We start from the raw sequence: 19,190 nt of genomic DNA on the forward strand, positions 1-19,190 counted from the left end.
TACTTTCTTGACAAATTGGAGAAATGGTCTGAAATACATGGGATGAAATTTAGTAAGGACAAATGCAAAGTACTACACTATAACAATGCTGCAAAGAGTACTAAGGGTGTGTATATGAGGAGGGAATTATGCAACAAGGAGCTTTTGGGCTCCAGGTTCAAACAATAAATATGTTTTTTGGAAAACAAAACAAAAATACATGGATAATGTTCTTTTAAACTTAATTGCCTATGTAATTCATTGTGTCTTGAATTATTATGGTAAATCTCCTAGGTGGATTATTCCACTGAAACTGTTTTAAACACAATTTTAATATAATTTAAAAGTTGTATTAATAATTATACCATCTAAATTATTGTATGTTTACTTCAATTCAAGTAAACAATTTATACCATACTATAAACTATTGAAAACTTGAAATGTTAAAATATAGCAATTCTCAATATTTTGAACCCTTTAGAGTATTGAATTGTGTGTGATTGACACAATTACACTATAATTTTTCATATTTGTATATATTTGTGCCTCTAATGTGATGTTTGATGAGATTGTGTGGTTGGCTTGTGAGAGCAAGGGATTTAGGAGTGTTGAGGGCCCTGGCTGAGGCACTTAATGATCCTCCTCATGACAAGTTTTCTGACCTCTTTGTGCTTTAGTCAACATATCTAAATTAGGTGAAACTTCACTGAAAAGTAATTTAATGGATGAGCTCTGAGCTTTCCTTTAAATAAACAACCTGCCAACCAAACAAATATTATTACTTGGCTGACAAAAACTGTACACAGTTCTCAAATTTTCATTTCTTGTGTTTCTCTTTTTTAGTGAGCGACAGTTGTTTTAGGAACCTTGCTGAAGATCGCAGTGGGATAAACCTTAAAGATCTGGTCCAAGACCCATCTTTGTGAGTATCTGGCTGCTACAGCTGAGCATAGAAAAGCTATGTTATTCTATCCTGTGTGTGTAATTGTAATTAGGGACAGATTTAGATGTGATGAAGCACACTTTGCTTTTGTAGGAGTCTGTGTACCATGTGCTGAGTCTATAATACAGACAGATGTGACTGGAACCTCATTGTGTCTTTCTCTGAGGAGACAGAGGAAAAGGAATGGCATCATTGATTTAACTCCCAAAGAGCACAGATAATAAATGGAACACTTTGTCAGCAGCAGGGTTATTGTTGTAAAGGAAGACACATTGTACCCATGTCCTCTTCTTCATTTTTTATAGGCACAAAACATATAACTAGATTTTAATCTCCTGATTTTGAATTTACTCTGAGTTTTCTTTACTTTGGAAGTCTTGGTTTTCTTCATATCTGATCTGATTTTCTTCCAGCTGATTTTTTAAAAACTCCTGTTTCTTTCAGTACTTTTTATTTATGCCAAACAAATTTTTGGCAACTTCACTTCATACTAGGAGAACAGGTCAGTTACAGTCCCTTATTCATCCCATAACACAGGCACAACCTTTGAAAGTCTAAGGCAAGAGGCCAAAGAACTATGTGGCCATCCTTTCTAATCTTACTTGTTTAGTGACCAGGACAATGCACACATCCTCCCACTCAGCAGTAGTCCAATATAGGACTGTCTGTCTGTTTCTATAAATCCTATTTCCCCCTTACAAGCCCTGTCACTAGGAAGTGAAGCCATGTTTAGTATTGTGTCAAACATGGCTTTTCCCAGGTTCCTCATGAAGTAATGTTAAAAATGCTTTTCCCATTGCTATAGATAAACACCTAAGTGTATCACCTGTTGTAAGAAAATGTGGTCCTGTCTCTTTCTAGCAGAATTGATTGTGCCTTTCTAATAATGGGTATTGAACATGATTGGCCCTGTCAATATAAACAGGTAAAAAGTTTTCAATATTGTTTGAGAAGCAGCAGAGAAGAGGCCATGTTTGAAACCTTATTTCAAACATAGAAGATTTTTACTGATAGATGCAAGCACACCAATTAATTTGTCACATTGCTAGAGCACAAACGCGACATCAAGGTCCTGAAGTTTCAAACTGAGGGAACAAGCTCATGATGTATTTAGTATATGATAATTCATACCACAGAAAAATATAAAGAAGAGGAGGGGAGATGTACATTCATTGCCTGAGAAGTTATTGAATGGTTAGAAACGGGAGGCTAAATTTTCAAAAATGACTAGAGATTTTAATTTGAGACTATTTCAAGGGGCCTCGTTTTCAGCTGCACATCCTTTCATGGGGTTTTTTTTATTCTTGAGAATTGTGTCTGTTGTGGTGAGATGCAAATGTGATTTCAAGAGCTGTACATAATGTACAACAGTGACTTAGAAGTCCTGTACAGCTGTAGTCCTGTTACAAAGATTCACTGCAGAGATGGTGAATGGTGTTTGTTGTGGAATATTGTTTTTTCTTTCCACCACCTCAAAGTAATGAAATCCTCTAACTCCTTCCCCCCAGCCCATAACTTGTATGAGATAGATTGTAATCCATTAATTAGTTTAAACTAGGAAAATCAAAAATAAATTGTGACTATTGTTTGTAGCATAAGTGGTAGTAAGTGGCTGCTGAGATTGATTAAAAGGTGAGGCAAGTTTGGGATATTTACTCAGCCTCACAACCAATTACTTTTTCAAGAATAGTGATCATAATAAGTATATTGTACAACAAAGTATAATACAAGAAAGAAATAGTATTTTTATCTTCCCTCCTGATGATGTGAATGTGTTGTGCTCTCTCTTTCTATGACTTTCCTGATGGACATTCTTATGAGGTAGGGATTTAATAATGAGTAACTGTTTAAGAACAGTTCTTATAAAATGTGCAGTTGTGTGAGGGAATGGCCAGTATGGAAAATGACTGAAGTGATTTGACACACAATGCAACATTATTGGCTCTAGTGCTTTGCCAGAGGAAACCCACCTGGCTGTTAGAGACCTTTTTTGTCTCCTTCCACCACCAGAACAGTGCAAAGGGGACAAAGCAAGGCCAATGATTGGGCCTACAATGTCAATAAAGGTGATATATCAGCATTTTTATGGGAGAAGGGTAAAGCTGAATTACATTCTGAGGAGCAATCGGTTGAAATTATCTTGTATAATTGTTGTACTGAATAGTGTTTCAGTTGCTGGCTGTGTGTGAGTTCATTCTCTTTGTACTGTGCCAGTTCTGTGCAGATAGCCAGCCCATCAGACCTCCGTCGAACTGTCCGAAGAGACCACCGATTTGGTTTAGTGGGGAAGGCACATGGCCAGATTTATTGTCAACAAAGCATGGCCCGAGCTCCCCAGATCAATGTCTACAGTTACACGAGCACATGTATACCTGTTACAGTGGACTAGCTCAGTGAGTGGCGGGACTTTCCGCTCCCCCCCCCCCCCCCCCAAGGCCAGACAAAGGGTTAAGGCGAGGCATCCCAACATTTATATACTGAGACAAACAATCTGGGATAAACAACTTATGTATCACCTTATCTGTTTCATGACATGTTTGTTACCTCCCTTTGTACCTTTCTCCTGATGGTTCAGACAAAACATCGCTATTCATCACTTCTGTCAAACCATCTTATCGTGTGCTAAATTGGAGTGTTCTTGTCCTTGGCTACTGGAATATATTTACATATTCAGTGTGTTTTAGCAATGCTAGCAATACCAGTGCCAAGTTCATGTACAGGATAGTGAACTTGCAGGTAAGCATCTGCATTTGACAGGGCATAACTTTTGCTGACTTTGGTTCATACCTCAGGCCTTGTACTACGCCTCATGCTCCAGACTCTCTCTCTCTCTACTACAAATAGCATGTCCTGATTCAAATAAAACGGTTTAAGAGAGCTGGAATTCAAAAGAATGTAGGTTTATTAATATATATTAATACTGATACTTTGTGTATAATATTAATGTCTAAATTCACATTATCAGCAAGTGATGTGGACTATGGTCAGAGGTGGTAGAAATACAGTATTACTCTTAAAGTCTGACATTAAAAATGTTTTATTGCACCAACATCTGTTGATGAGAGATTACCTGATGAAGAGCTCTGTGTAAGCTTGAAAGCTTGTCTCCCTCACCAACAGAAGCTGGTCCAATAAAAGATATTACCTCACGCAGCTTATATCTCTAATATCCTGGGATCAACGCAGCTACAGCAATTTATTATAAATGTTTCTCTTGCATCAAACCTGTATGATACAAAAGCTTAATTACAAATGGCTTCTCTCTTTTGCATTAGGTTTAGTTTTTATATATTTTTCTCAACTGTACTGGTGTCTGTATAGTCTTTTGTCATGTTTAGCTTCTGTCAGAAATCTAGTGTCGTCACAAATGTTTCATTGTGTCTTTGCAAAGAGTTGTCAAATAGAAGCCTATTCTGCAAGGTTTTAAGTGTGATTATATGTTGAAAAGGAACACTTTAAATATGTCATTGTAGGTGTCACAACCATATAGCTAAAGGGTAGCATAAAATCTCTCCTTTACCTGTAAGGGGTTAAGAAGCTCAAATAACCTGGTTGGCACCTGACCAAAAGGACCAGTAAGAGAAGAAGATCCTTTCAGATCTGTGGGGGGAGGTTTTTTGTTTTGTGCTTTGTTGTTGTTCTCTCGGGACAAAGAGAGGGACAAGGCAGAAAAAAAAAACCCCTCTCCTAAAACCATACCTGAAATAAGCCTCTAAGATTACAAATTTTAAGTATAGCAAGATAATGCATTAGTTTATCTTTTGTTTTAGCTTGTGGATTTTCCCTGTGCTAAGAGGGAGGTTTATCCCGGTTTTTTGTAACTTTGAAGTTTTGCCTAGAGGGGAATCCTCTGTGTTTTAAATCTTATTACCCTGTAAAATTACCTTCCATCCTGATTTTACAGAGGTGCTTCTTTTACTTTTTTTTCTTTATAATAAGTTCTGTTTTTTAAGAATCTGATTGGTTTTTAGTGTCCTAAAAACCCAAGGGTCTGGTCTGTGCTCACCTTGTTTACCTATCTGGTTGTTAGATTATTCTCAAGCCTCCCCAGGAAAGGGGGTGAAGGGACTTGGGGGAATATTTTGGGGAAACAGGCACTCCAAGTGGTCCTTTTCCTGAATCTTTGTCTAACTTACTTGGTGGTGGCAGCAGTATTCATCCAAGGACAGGGAAGGATTTGTGCCTTGGGGAAGTTTTTAATCTAAGTTGGTAGAAATAAGCTTAGGGGTCTTTCATGCGGGTCCCCACATCTGTACCTCAGAGTGGGGAGGGAACCCTGACAGTAGGGTTCTATGTTTAGTATCTGAGTGACGTCATATCAGTTGTGCTGAGTTACCAATAATAGATTTTTTTTTTCTAACAGCTCTGCAAACTCAGTGTGGGCTCTGACAAGCAAACTGTTTTTTCCTTCTCACACGTCATCACCAGTAATAAGGGTTTACTGGCCAGATCAGGTCTTCAGTCACAACTGTACTTTCTCATGGTCTTTGCTTATGTCTAACTGAATGGCCTTGTAAATGGAAGTTGGTAAAAATACCGATGGGATTAGGATGACCAGACAGCAAATGTGAACATTCGGGATGGGGGTGGGAGGTAATAGGAGCCTATATAAGAAAAAGACCCAAAAATCAGGTCTGTCCCTATAAAATCGGGACCTCTGGTCACCCTAGATGGGACACAAAATGATGTAGACTCCAGCTCACTCTCTTAGCATTGCAATCAGCAGAGCTAATAGGAGTAAAAAGCAATAAAAACTTATTTTATTTGCTACGGTTACCTAACATGGCTAGTAATACACAAAGAAAACAAATCTAGATGCAGATTCTGCCTCTGGCCTAGCTCTGTACATCATTCCAATAGCTTATAGGCGCCACTGAAAGCATTGCATCAGACCAGGGAAGAATTCCCCTGGTGTAGGCACATCATAGGTGGTCTTTCTGTTAGTGGCTGCACACAACCCCCTTGCAGACAATGGCATAAGGGGTTCCAGAGATGGTCTGGATGTGGGAGGGACCAGACTGGGAGCAGACCCATAGCACACAATGCTATAGAAATTCCGGAATTCTGTTCGCTGCTGTAACCAAATGGGCTGCTGTAAGTTAGAGCAGACATAGTTGTTAGCAAGATGTCCTTGCTGATACTGAAGAGGAATTCTCAGGAGTTCCTTGAGGCTCTGGAGGAAGGCAAAGCTTCTCAAGCCCCTGCTCCAGTAAGGAATGAAGGCTGGCCAGCTCACATCACCCACAACTCAGCGGCATGTTTAAGGAATTTTTTTTTTCCAGTTCTGGGTTCCAAACCACTGGGACAAATGGGTATTAGACATCATTCAGCACAACTACCTCTCAGAAATTTCTTACCCTCCTACCATATTTCTTGTCACTAAATCGCTTTGCTTTAACCCTTCGAAATGGATGGTGTCACAAGGTGCCTCTGTCATTAACCAGTGAACTCCACTGCCTGGCCAGTTTGTGTGGTCTCACAATCACAAACACACACCAGCTTGTTATCTTTCACCAAGGTGAATATTTATTCTTTTCTTACAAAGTTACACAGTGTAAAGCAGGCTTACAGCAAGGGGAGGCTTCCTCGCAACCTTCACTCCTCAATCCAGACTCATTCTCTGTGCTTCCTTCTGCAGTAATCTGCATGATCCAGGTGCTTCTGATCATGCCCTGTCACAGAAAGCTATGTCAAATACTGCTCAACATCTCCTGGACGTTGGAGCTATTTCCCCCCACAGGATTGATATCCTACTTATGGATCCTACTCTTGGAGATTGTTTTCTAAAGAGAGTGGGAGTACAACCAAGTGCTTGGGAAGCACCTTTTCCAATACAGTAACTGTCACAATTCTGGTGGTGCTAAAAGTGTGCCCGAGAAAGGAGGAAGTTAATGTATTCCACTATTTAGGAAACCTCCTGATTAGGTTCTAATACAGACAAAAAGTTATTTGGATCACCCAAAGACCAATCCAGCTGCTGCAACATCATAGGCTGGTAATCTGTCAGGGAGCCAGGACATGCTGCCACCTTTCAATTGGCAGGCAGAAACAGAAAAGGGTGAACCATTGTGGCTTCAGGTATCCTGACCAGTTGATGAATGACCTCCTTCCGGCCAGAAAGGATTCTACAAGATTCTGCATCCAAAGGGTTACTACTGCATATGTCATGTTTTCAAACCCTGCGATGACATGGTCTCAATGAAAAATCAGTATCGATCAAGATTGTCTTCACCTTCTGCTCAATGGCTGCTTTGAAGGACTGAGTCTCAGTCCTTAAGGCTTCAAATGATTGCATTTTAAGCTCTCTGGGCTTCTTCCAGAAAAGAGAATCATAGAATATCAGGGTTGGAAGGGACCTCAGGAGGTCATCTAGTCCAACCCCCTGCTCAAAGCAGGACCGATCCCCAATTAAATCATCCCAGCCAGGGCTTTGTCAAGCCTGACCTTAAAAACCTCAAAGGAAGGAGATTCCACCACCTCCCTAGGTAACGCATTCCAGTGCTTCACCATCCTCCTAGAGAAAAAGTTTTTCCTAATATCCAATCTAAACCTGCCGCACGGCAACTTGAGACCATTACTCCTTGTTCTGTCATCTGCTATCACTGAGAACAGTCTAGATCCATCCTCTTTGGAACCTTTCACCTTCCAGGTAGTTGAAAGCAGCTATCAAATCCCCCCTCATTCTTCTCTTCTGTAGACTAAACAATCCCAGTTCCCTCAGCCTCTCCTCATAAGTCATGTGTTCCAGTCCCCTAATAATTTTTGTTGCCCTCCGCTGGACGCTTTCCAATTTTTCCACATCCTCCTTGTAGTGTGGGGCCCAAAACTGGACACAGTTCTCTAGATGAGGCCTCACCAATGTCAAATAGAGAGGAATGATCACGTCCCTCGATCTGCTGGCAATGCCCATACTTATACAGCCCAAAATGCCGTTAGCCTTCTTGGGACCAAGGGCACACTGTTGACTCATATCCAGCTTCTTATCCACTGTAACCCACTAGGTCCTTTTCTGCAGAACTACTGCCTAGCCATTCAGTCCCTAGTCTGTAGCGGTGTATGGGATTCTTCCGTCCCGTGCAGGACTCTGCACTTGTCCTTGCTGAACCTCATCAGATTTCTTTTGGCCTCTAATTTGTCTAGTTCCCTTTGTACCTATCCGTACCCTCCAGCGTATCTACCACTCCTCCCAGTTTAGTGTCATCTGCAGACTTGCTGAGGGTGCAGTCCACACCATCCTCCAGATCATTTATGAAGATATGGAACAAAACTGGCCCCAGGACCGACCCTTGGGGCACTCTGCTTGATACCAGCTGCCAACTAGAAATGGAGCCATTGATCACTACCCGTTGAGCCTGATGATCTAGCCAGCTTTCTGTCCACCTTATAGTCCATTCGTCCAGCCCATACTTCTTTAACTTGCTGGCAAGCATACTGTGGGAGACCATGTCAAAAGCTTTGCTAAAGTCAAGGAATAACATGTCCACTGCTTTCCCCTCATCCACAGAACCAGTTATCTCATCATAGAAGGCAATTAGATTAGTCAGGCATGACTTGCCCTTGGTGAATCCATGCTGACTTGTCCTGATTACTTTCTTCTCCTCTAAATGCTTCAGAATTGATTCCTTGAGGACCTGCTCCATGATTTTTCCAGGGACTGAGGTGAGGCTGACTGGCCTGTAGTTGCCCGGATTCGCATTCTTCCCTCTTTTAAAGATGGGCACTGCATTATCCTTTTTCCAGTTATCCGGGACCTCCCCCGATTGCCATGAGTTTTCAAAGATAATGGCCAATGGCTCTGCAATCACATCTGCCAACTCCTTTAGCACTCTCAGATGCAGCTCATCTGGCCCCATGGACTTGTGCCCGTCCAGCTTTTCTAAATAGTCCCGAACCGCTGCTTTCTCCACAGAGCGCTGATCACCTCCTCCCCATGCTGTGCTGCCCAGTGCAGTAGTCTGGGAGCCGATCTCGTTCGTGAAGACAGAGGCAAAAAAAGCACTGAGTACGTTAGCTTTTTCCACATCCTCTCTCACTAGGTTGCCTCCCTCATTCAGTAAGGGGCCCACACTTTCCTTGACTATCTTCTTGTTGCTAACATACCTGAAGAAACCCTTCTTGTTCTTCTTAACTTCTCTTGCTAGCTGCACCTCCAGGTGTGATTTGGCCTTCCTGATTTCACTCCTGCATGCCTGAGCAATATTTTTGTACTCCTCCCTGGTCATTTGTCCAATCTTCCACTTCTTGTAAGCTTCTTTTTTGTGTTTAAGATCAGCAAGGATTTCACTGTTAAGCCAAGCTGGTCGCCTGCCATATTTACTATTCTTTCTACACATCAGGATGGTTTGTTCCTGGAACCTCAATAAGGATTCTTTGAAATATAGCCAGCTCTCATGGACTCCTTTTCCCCTCAATTTATTCCCCCAGGGGATCCTGCCCATCAGTTCCCTGAGGGAGTCAAAGACTGCTTTTCTGAAGTCCAGGGTCCGTATTCTGTTGCTCTCCTTTCTTCCCTGTGTCAGGATCCTGAACTCGACTATCTCATGATCACTGCCTTCCAGGTTCCCATCCACTTTTGCTTCCCCAACTAATTCTTTCCAGTTTGTGAGCAGCAGGTCAAGAAGAGCTCTGCCCCTAGTTGGTTCCTCTAGCACTTGCACCAGGAAATTGTCCCCTACACTTTCCAAAAACTTCCTGGATTGTCTGTGCACCGCTGTATTGCTCTCCCAGCAGATATCAGGGTGATTGAAGTCTCCCATGAGAACCAGGGCCTGCGATCTAGTAACTTCCGGGAGTTGCCGGAAGAAAGCCTCATCCACCCCATCCCCCTGGTCTGGTGGTCTACAGCAGACTCCCACCACAACATCACCCTTGTTGCTCACACTTCTAAACTTAATCCAGAGACTCTCAGGTTTTTCTGCAGTTTCATACGGCACTCTGAGCAATTGTACTGACTGCTCTCTTACATACAATGCAACTCCCCCACCTTTTCTGCCCTGCCTGTCCTTCCTGAACAGTTTATATCCCTCCATGACAGTACTCCAGTCATGTGAGTTATCCCACCAAGTCTCTGTTATTCGAATCACATCATAATTCCTTGACTGTGCCAGGACTTCCAGTTCTCCCTGCTTGTTTCCCAGGCTTTTTGCATTTGTGTATAGGCACTTAAGATAACTTGCTGATCATCCCGCTTTCTCAGTATGAGGCAGGAGCCCTCCCCTCTTGTGCTCTCCTGCTCGTGCTTCCTCCCGTTATCCTACTTCCCTCAGGGCTGTGGTCTCCTTCCCCCGGTGAACCTAGTTTAAAGCCCTCCTCACTAGGTTAGCCAGCCTGCTTGCGAATATGCTCTTCCCTGTCTTCGTTAGGTGGAGCCCATCTCTGCCTAGCACTCCTCCTTGTTGGAACACCATCCCATGGTCAAAGAGTCCAAAGCCTTCTCTCCAACACCACCTGCGTAGCCTTTCGTTGACTTCCAGGATTCGATGGTCTCTACCCAGGCCTTTTCCTTCCACAGGGAGGATGGACGAGAACACCACTTGCTCCTCAAACTCCTTTATCCTTCTTCCCAGAGCCACGTAGTCTGCAGTGATCTGCTCAAGTTCATTCTTGGCAGTATCATTGGTGCCCACCTGGAGAAGCAGGAAGGGGTTGGTCTGTAGCAGAGTTTAGAGCAAACAAGTTCTATTATCTATATTTTTTTAAAATTGGTGCATATTTTAGTGACATAAGTATGTGCATTATATTTTCTTCCTCAGAAATTAGTGTACAGTATTCTGATGCAACTGTTAAAGCCTCTGTATGTAGTAGCAGGGCTTGAAAAATCACTCACCTATAGTAAGAAGGAATCTTTTCCAGGTGAGTGTAATCAATTTCTGTAGAATCAAAGATGAATCATTTTAAAATCCAGTTCTTCTGTTCAATCATAGCAGTCCAGAAGCTTGGGTAGAGAATCCACCAGCCACCAGATGGATATAGAATTATTGGTTTTCTAGATATTGTCAGCTTTCAACATATTAGGAGCTTCCTGGATCATATCGGAACTCAGTAATTTCTCGTTTCACCAAGTGGGACATTGGTACTTTTGTCAACTGAGAATCTTGAATAAGTAGAGAATGGAATAAGTCTCAGAAGTGTGAGAGGTTTTCCAGCCACACTCTGGTATGAAGCTATTTTTGAAGCTACCAACAGTCTTGGAGCCCATTATCCTACATATTGCAGGCCTGTCCTTACAGAAATACAACATGGCCAGCTACTGCAGGAGCTACAGGACTAGGTTTCTAGGTTGCCAGATTCTCAGTTTCGACAGGCAGAATTCTGGCTGAACTCTGAGGGAAGCTACTACTGGGAAGAAGAGTCATGGGCTTGTTCTTCGAATCCTTGCTCATGTCCATTCCAATATAGGTGTGCGCGTCAGTACATGTGCACAGTCTCTGGAAGTTTTTCTCTCAGTGGTATCTGTCAGGTTGCCTCCTGTGCCGACTAGAGTGGCGCCTTCATGGGGCGGTATATAGGGGCTTGCCAATCCCCGCCCCTTCAGTTCCTTTTTACTGCCCTTGACAGTCACTGCAACATTACTGGTTTCTTGCTCTTTCAATGCCTTTCTTCAGTTGACCTCTGTAAATAGAAAATTGTATATAGTTATTACATTAGTTGGTAGTTAGAACAATAGTTTACGAGTTAGTGTAGGTCGAATTCCCCGCACGCAGGTTTAAGGTTTTAAGCCATGTGCTGCATGTCACAAGCCGATGTCGCATGACAGTTGCCTCAAGTGCCTTGGCTCCGAGGAAGGGCTCTACAGAGGACTCCTGACCCCGTCATTTTCTACCGGTGCACAAGAAGACAATCCCAGCACCGACTTCTTGGCACCACTCACTGTCACCGGTGCTGAAGAAGAAGCAGCGTAAGATGGACTGGGGGCGCTAGCTGACCCCAAAGCCAGCAGGCCATAGGGGCTCAGAGAGAGTGCAGCCCATGCTAGGCTACTCTGAGATAGCAGCAGAGTGCACAGTGTCATCGACTTCGGGGCTGGGAAGGGCACAGCCGAGTCCGACACAAATGCTCTACCTGCCGAGGGAGAGCCACCAAGAAAACTCAAGCCTGGCTTTACCATCCATGCCAGAGGCATTCCAAGCAGAGAGGGAACTACTCTCCCTCTCAATGCCCCAGCAAGTCGTGAACAGTTAGCAACACCCCCGCACCACGAGACACTATGGCACCAAAGCAAGTGCCTATCAAGGGCAAGCTGGCAATGATGCAACGGCATAGCTCTTCACCCATGTGGCACCGCTCCACCTCATGGCACTGATCTACATTTCGTCACTGCTCTCCCCTGCAGCACCGCTCTACTTCCCAGCACTACCCCATTTCAGGACTGCACTGCTCATCTCCTGCACAACACCACTTACTGATGGCAACCGGCACCACGCCACCATGATCGCCCAGAAGTGACTTACGTGAATCAGACTCAGAGGCTGAATCCTATGCCTCATGAGGGAACAAACACTGATCGCGTTACAGGCACCAAGTGCTGGACATGGTGCAAGGGATGGCATTGATGCCATGGTCACGTATTCAATAGCAGATGCCTGTGTCATGACCAGTGTGGAACCCTTGGGCGTTACAATAGCTGCAAGGGCACCAGTCAGGATACTCATACTCGGCGACTTCTGAAGGGTGAGCTCTTCCACATCTCCCTCAGAACAGGTCAGTACAGAGGTTGGTGCTGGTACTGGTACCGAGAAACGAGAGATCCTTTCACAGGGCCTGTCTACAGAAGAGGTACAGTCCCTGTACAGGCTTCATCCTCCTCCTCCCTGGATGAGGCACTGCCAGGGAGCACCGTGGCACACACTCAGGATGATTAAGGGCGAATCAGGAGCTTTTGCTCAGGATGGTCCAAAACATGGGCATTCAGGCAGAAGAAATCTCTGAGTCTGCTCACTCTCTTGTGGACATATTGGTACCCTCAGGGCCGTCTGAGTTGCCTTGCCCCTGAATTGGGCTATTCTGGAGCCGATAAAAACCCTTTGGCAACCCCCCTTGTCAATACAGCCAACGGCTAAGAGAACGGAGAGAGAGAATTTTGTTCCTCAAAGGGGTTACAAGTTCCTATGTACTCATCCACCAGTGGGCTCGCTGGTTGTTTCTGAGGTGAATTAAAGAGAGACAGGGACAGCAGGAATGCCAAGGATGCAAAAAAATTGGACTTATTTGGCAGGAGAGTATATTCCACGGGGGACCTCCAGCTGAGGAAAGCTAACCATCAGGCCCTCTTAGGCTGCTGTGGGTTTAATTCCGAGTCTGCCTTAGAGAAGTTTGAGGAGCTCCTGCCTCTAGGATCGAGGGTCCATTCATAGCCTCAGTGGAGGAAGGGAAGGCAGTAGCCAAGGCATCCTTTCAGGTGGCTCTCAGCGCAGTGGTCATGATGAGACAGTGCTCCTGGCTACAGGCCTTCAGACTCCCATCTGAGGTCCAGAAACCATCCAGGACCTGCCATTTGCAGGGGGCTTCCTCTTCTTGGAGCAAACGGACTCAAAGCTCCATAGTTTCAGAGACTCCTGGGCCACCTTGAAGTCATTGGACCTACATACACCAGACCCTACAAGGAGGTATTTTAAACCATGGCAGTTGGGCAGGTTCTATCTTGCACATCAACAACATCAGAAGCAAGACTTCAGTAGGAGGAGAAATAAGGACTATAGGAGGTGCCCTCCTCCTCCTTACTCGACATCAGCCCAGACATCCACCTTGGCGAGACGCATGGCAGGCTCAGAGCAGACTTTGTGACGGTATGTCTGAGGACAGCATACTGGAACGTTACCTGGATCCTACCTCCCCTTCGTTTGTGGCCTGGCTGTCATCTTGCATTACTACTGACCATTGGGTGTTGCACACAGTAGAAGTGGGATATATCCTACAGTTCAGTTTTTCCTCTCCTTCCCAACCTCCCTCTCCATCCCTCTTCAGGGACCCTTCTCATGAGAGATTTCTGGCTCAGAAGATGCAGTCGCTCCTAAGGGAAGGAGCAGTGGAGGAGGTTCTTCTGTGTCTAAGGTGCAGAGGGTTCTACTCCCATTATTTCTGGATCCCAAAGGCTAATAGCGACCTCAGACCCATCTTGGATCTGCGAAACCTCAACAGATTCATAAAGAAGCTGAGGTTCCGCATGGTCTCCCTGGCCTCAATTATCTTGTCTGGATCCAGGGGACTGGTACGATGCCCTCAACCTAAAGGACGTGTATTTTCAAATCACAGTATTCCAAGGACACTGGAAGATGTCTATGATTTGTGGTGGACCACAGCCATTATCAGTTCACAGTGCTACCCTTTGGCTTGTCAGCACTCCGAGGGTATTCACAAATGGCATGTCAGTTGTGGCAGTCTTCCTGAGAGGAGTGGGGTGCACGTACACCCCTATCTGGACGACTGGCTGATCAGAGACTGGGTCAGGGACCAAGTCGAAGCTCACGTAAAACTGATATGGTCAACCTTTCAAGACTTGCGGCTATTTATAAACACACAGAAATCTATATTTGCACCAGCCCAGAGAAAGCCCAAGCCAGGGCTTTTCTTCTGGAGAGTTGCTTTTGAGTGATGGGGCGCTCATAGAAAGTGTAACAGAACACACCATTACTACAGCAAGGACCTGCTTGAAACTGCTGGGCCACATGGCATCATGCATTTATGTGGTGCAGCATGCACGGCTGAGACTAAGGCCACTCCAATCGTGGCTCACGTTAGTATACACACCAGGACGCCATCATCTGGACAGGGTGGTCTCCCTTCCCCCATTGGTAATTTCAACGCTTTAGTGATGGCAGAACCTGCAGAACGTGTGCGCAGGTTTCCTTCTCAAGACCCACTCCCATACTGTCCCTAGTCATGGATAATCTGGGTACCCTCAGGACCCAAGGCCTTTGGTCATTGGAGGAACTGGCTTTGCACATCAATGTGTGGGAGCTAAGGGTGGTGTGCTTGGCCTGTTTGGCTTTCAGAACCCATTTGGAGGGAAACCAGGTATCAGTCCTCATGGACATCACAACAGCGATGTACTACATTAACAGACAATGGGGAGCTCGCTCCTCTCCCCTATGTCAGGAGGCTCTGAGTTTGTGGGACTTTTGTGTAACCCATTCGATTCGCCTCGAATCATCCTAACTTCCAGGATTGCAGAATGAGTTGGCAGACATCTCGGCAGATCCTATACCAACCATCTCAAGTGGTCCATTCACTCAGACATCTTAAACACGATTTTCCAGAAATGGGGGTTTCCCCTGGTGGATTTGTTTGCGACGAGACTCAACAGAAGATGCCCCCAACTCTGTTTTTTGGGGACACAGTCCAGGCTCTCTCACAGATGCCTTTCTCCTTCCCTGGCTGGGAAGGCTTCTGTACACATTCCCTCCTACTCCTCTGATCCACAAGGTCCTATTCAAAGTCAAAAAGGACCAAGCAGAGCTGATCCTCATAGCACCAGCTTGGCTGCACCAACATTGGTTCACAATCTTACTGGACCTCTAAGTGGACAGACCTATCAGCTTACCACTGCTCCTGGACTTGATCTCACAAAACCACAGTCGCCTGCTCTGCCCAAATCTTGAATCCCTTCACCTGCCAATATGGAATGATAGTGTTTGGAATGAGAGCAGGAGATGGTCTTTGGGAGCAGAAAACCATCCACTAGAGCCATGTACTTAGCTAAATGGAAAGATTCTCCGTCTGGTTGCTTCAAAAAGGGTCTTTCTCACTGAGGCCTCTCTGTCCCTTATCTTGGATTACCTGCTCCATCTGAAATATGGAGGTTTAGCGATATCATCTGTAAGAATCCACCTGGCAGCGATCTCTGTGTTTCACCCTTGGGTGAACAGCTGCTCAATATTGTCAAAGTTTGACTCAGACTCACAATTTATCAGACCCCTCTGTTTTATTAGCAAAGCTGCTCTGCTAATACATTTAGAAGTGAGCCCCCTGAGTGGGGCTTGTCTTTTAATTTATACAGTTTTTTGGAGAACAAGTTACAGAGAAGTTGCAGACAAAAGCAGAAAAAGATTTTAGTCACCACCCTTCGAGATCCCTGAGACCAGTCACGTATCTTCAATTACCTGCCACCCTTAACAATCTCCTTTAACAGCTTCCAGTTAACTTAACTAATTGCCCTTCACACCTTCCATTCTGATGCCTGCTTCTTAGACGTGCTGGCTCTATCTTAATTGCTTCTCCATTCAAAAGCTAACTGTCCCTATGTGTGCTCCCTCAGATACCTTGTAACATGTTTTGGCATGCCCTCTCATATACAATGTATCCAGCATGTCCCCTTATACAACGTTATACTTATACAATGTTATACTTCCACAATATTCTAAAACCAGATTTGTGGCTGGTTCCTCAAAGGACTGGAGTGAATGTACCCACAAGTTCGCCAATCTCTGCCTCTTTGGGACCTTAATCCAGAACTGGCAAGACTGACAGGCCCTTCATTCGAGCCACTGCCTTCCTTCTTTTTACTTTATCTGTCATAGAAGGTTGCATTCCTGGTGGCTGTCACCTCAGCTGTAAGGGTGTTGAAGATTCAGGCACTTACCTCTGAACCAGCATATACAGTCTTTTTCAAGGAAAAGGTGCAGCTACGACCCCACCCATCCTTAATGCCAAAGGTCGTCTTTCAATTCCATAGTAATCAAGACATATTCCTCCCAGTCTTCTATCCAAAGCACCGTGCTAGCAAGGAGGAACAGTGGCTTCACTCACTGGATGTCTGACAGGTGCTCACTTTCTATTTAGAGAGGACCAAGCCCTTTAGGAAGACCACACAACTCTCTGTGCCCATCGCAGACAGACTGAAAGGCAGTCCAGTCTTGACACAGAAAATCTTGTGGTGGATCACGGCCAGTATCCTTACTTGCTATGACTTGGCGGGAGTCCCAGCTCCTAAACTAACGGCTCATTCTACAAGAGCAAAAGTGTCATCAGCTGCGTTTGTGGCACAGGCCCCCATACAGGACATCTGCAGTGTAGTGACATGGTCATTGGTCCACAAGTTTGTGACATGCTATACCAACTCAACAAGCCAGAAATGATGCGGGCTTTGGCAGAGCGGTGCTTCAGTCAGCATGCAAATGAACTCCGAGCCCTCCTGCAAAGTAACTGCTTGGGAATCACCTATATTTTAAATGGACAGGGGCAAGCACTTGAAGAAGAAAAAAATGGTTACTAACCTTTCTGTAACTGATATTCTTTGAGATGTGTTGCTCATGTCCATTCCAAAACCTGCCCACCTACCCCTCTGTTGGAGTTGCCGGCAAGAGGGAACTTCAGGGGCAGGGGGGTCAGCAGGCCCCTATATACCGCGACATGAGTGCGCAACTCCAGGGGGCACAGGAGCCGACACAAAAAAAGAAAAAAAGTCTGTTTCCACCTCACCCAATAGTCAAATACACAACCAGTTTAACTTCAGACACTCCTAAACCATTCCCTTTTCCTGATTTGTTGTCCTCTTTAATTTTCCTGGATTGCCTCCTGCCTGATCCCATTCTTCCAAGGCCTTGTTTGAAGGGGACTGGATTAGATGACCTATTGATGTCCCTTCCAGTTCTACACTTCTATTATTTGTTCCTTCTTCACTCCCACTTGCTGTCTCCTCAGCTCATATTCTCTATTAGCTTCCCACTCCTGCCTTTTGACTCTGTCCCCTAACTCCTTGCTTTCTCATAGACTACACTGTTGCCTTCTGGACCAGCTCAGCACTCTTGGCTCCCAGCCTGGTCCCTAGCTCCATGCTCTGTAGCTTCTGGCCCAACTACCATCTGTTTTACCAAACAGCAGCTTTTAATAGTGACAGCTCTTCCCTTCCACGGAGCTCCTGGCTGGAGCCGAATCAAGTGGGCAGAGCCAACAGTCCTGCTGTCCACAAGCAAAATTTGGTAATTGCTGTTGTACATTAATAATTTTCTGATGGGACTGTTTCTACATCTGAATATGCAGTATTGTTGTAACCTTGTTATTACCAGGATCTTAGAGAGACAAGGGGGGTGAGGTAATATCTTTTATTGGACCAACTTCTGTTGAGAAAGGCAAGCTTTCCAGCCACACACAGCTCTCCCTCAGGTCTGAGAAAGGTACTTAGAGTGTCACAACTAAATACAAGATCAAACAGACAGTTTAGCATAAGAATTGAGCATGTATTCTAAGGGACCATTTAAGGTGAAGTGACCTGTTACCACACCTGCATTCATAGGACTAAAAGGGGGGATTAGTGGGTTACAGATAGTTGTAATAAATTGTAAATCCATTGTCTTTATTCAGACCATGCTTTTTAGTGTCTAACAAAGTTATGAATTTAAGCTCCTGGGCTCGTCTTTTGAAAAAGTTGTGCAGGTGTCCTTTGAGGATGAGAACTGAGAGTTCAGATGTGTTGTGATTGCTTTGTCAAAAGTTTCACCAGCAGGTGATAGTGGTTTTGTTATCATTTTCCTGTGTGAGTTCATTCGAGAGTGTAGTGATTGTCTGGTTTCACCCATATAATTGTTATTGTGGACATTTAAGTGCACTCAGTGAGGTTTATAACATGTTGTGATAGACATGTGTAGAACCCATGGATCTTCAAAGGTGTATTGTAGGAGGTGTTGATCATTGTAGCTGTGGAAATATGTTTTCAGATTTTGCATCTGTGGTTTTGGCAGGGTCTGGTGCCCCTTAGAGCTGGTGTGTCTTGGTCTGTGGGGAGCTTGCTTCAGATGATGAGCTTGGAGAGCTCGGTGGGTTGTTTGAAGTCCAAAAGAATGGGTTCAGGAAAGACTTCTTTCAAGATGGGGTCCGCATTGAGTATGGGTCATAGTTGTTTGATGATACCCTGTATGGGTTCCCATGTGGGGTGCTAGGTATCAAGAAGGGATATGTGGTTGCAGGAGGGTTTATTTCTATATTGAAACATTTTGGTAGACCATTCCATGATGCGATCTACTTCTCTGGTAGAGTATCTTTGTTTGGTAAAGATGGTTTTGAGTGTGGAACATATTCTGTGGTATCTGAGTGTCTGGCTGTAGACAACGGATTTCTTGGTGTGTTTGGGGTGGTTATTGGATCTATGATGGTAGGTGATCCGAGGGTTCTTATAGTTGTCTGTAGGGTTCCATTGTTGAAGCTGATCTTGATGTCCAGGGAAATGGTGCTAGTGTGGGAGTGCTCCCAAGTGAGTTAATGTATGGGTGAAAAGAAAAGGAGTACTTGTGGCACCTTAGAGACTAACCAATTTATTTGAGCATTAGCTTTCGTG

General features: G+C 44.5%; 1 protein-coding gene across 26 annotated transcripts in view; it reads left to right on the forward strand.

Moving 5' to 3' along the window:
- The window catches only part of GPHN (gephyrin), a 587,889-nt gene that overhangs the window by 155,698 nt on the left and 413,001 nt on the right, over window positions 1-19,190 (forward strand). For all 26 annotated transcript variants that reach the window (XM_048851950.2, XM_048851956.2, XM_048851955.2 and 23 more), the window contains one exon: window positions 823-901. In XM_048851950.2, the coding sequence (XP_048707907.1) occupies window positions 823-901 (79 nt within the window). The remainder of the gene's footprint in view (window positions 1-822; window positions 902-19,190) is intronic.

The sequence above is a fragment of the Caretta caretta genome, chromosome 6 (assembly GCF_965140235.1).
Source record: "Caretta caretta isolate rCarCar2 chromosome 6, rCarCar1.hap1, whole genome shotgun sequence".
Classification (NCBI taxonomy): domain Eukaryota; kingdom Metazoa; phylum Chordata; order Testudines; family Cheloniidae; genus Caretta; species Caretta caretta.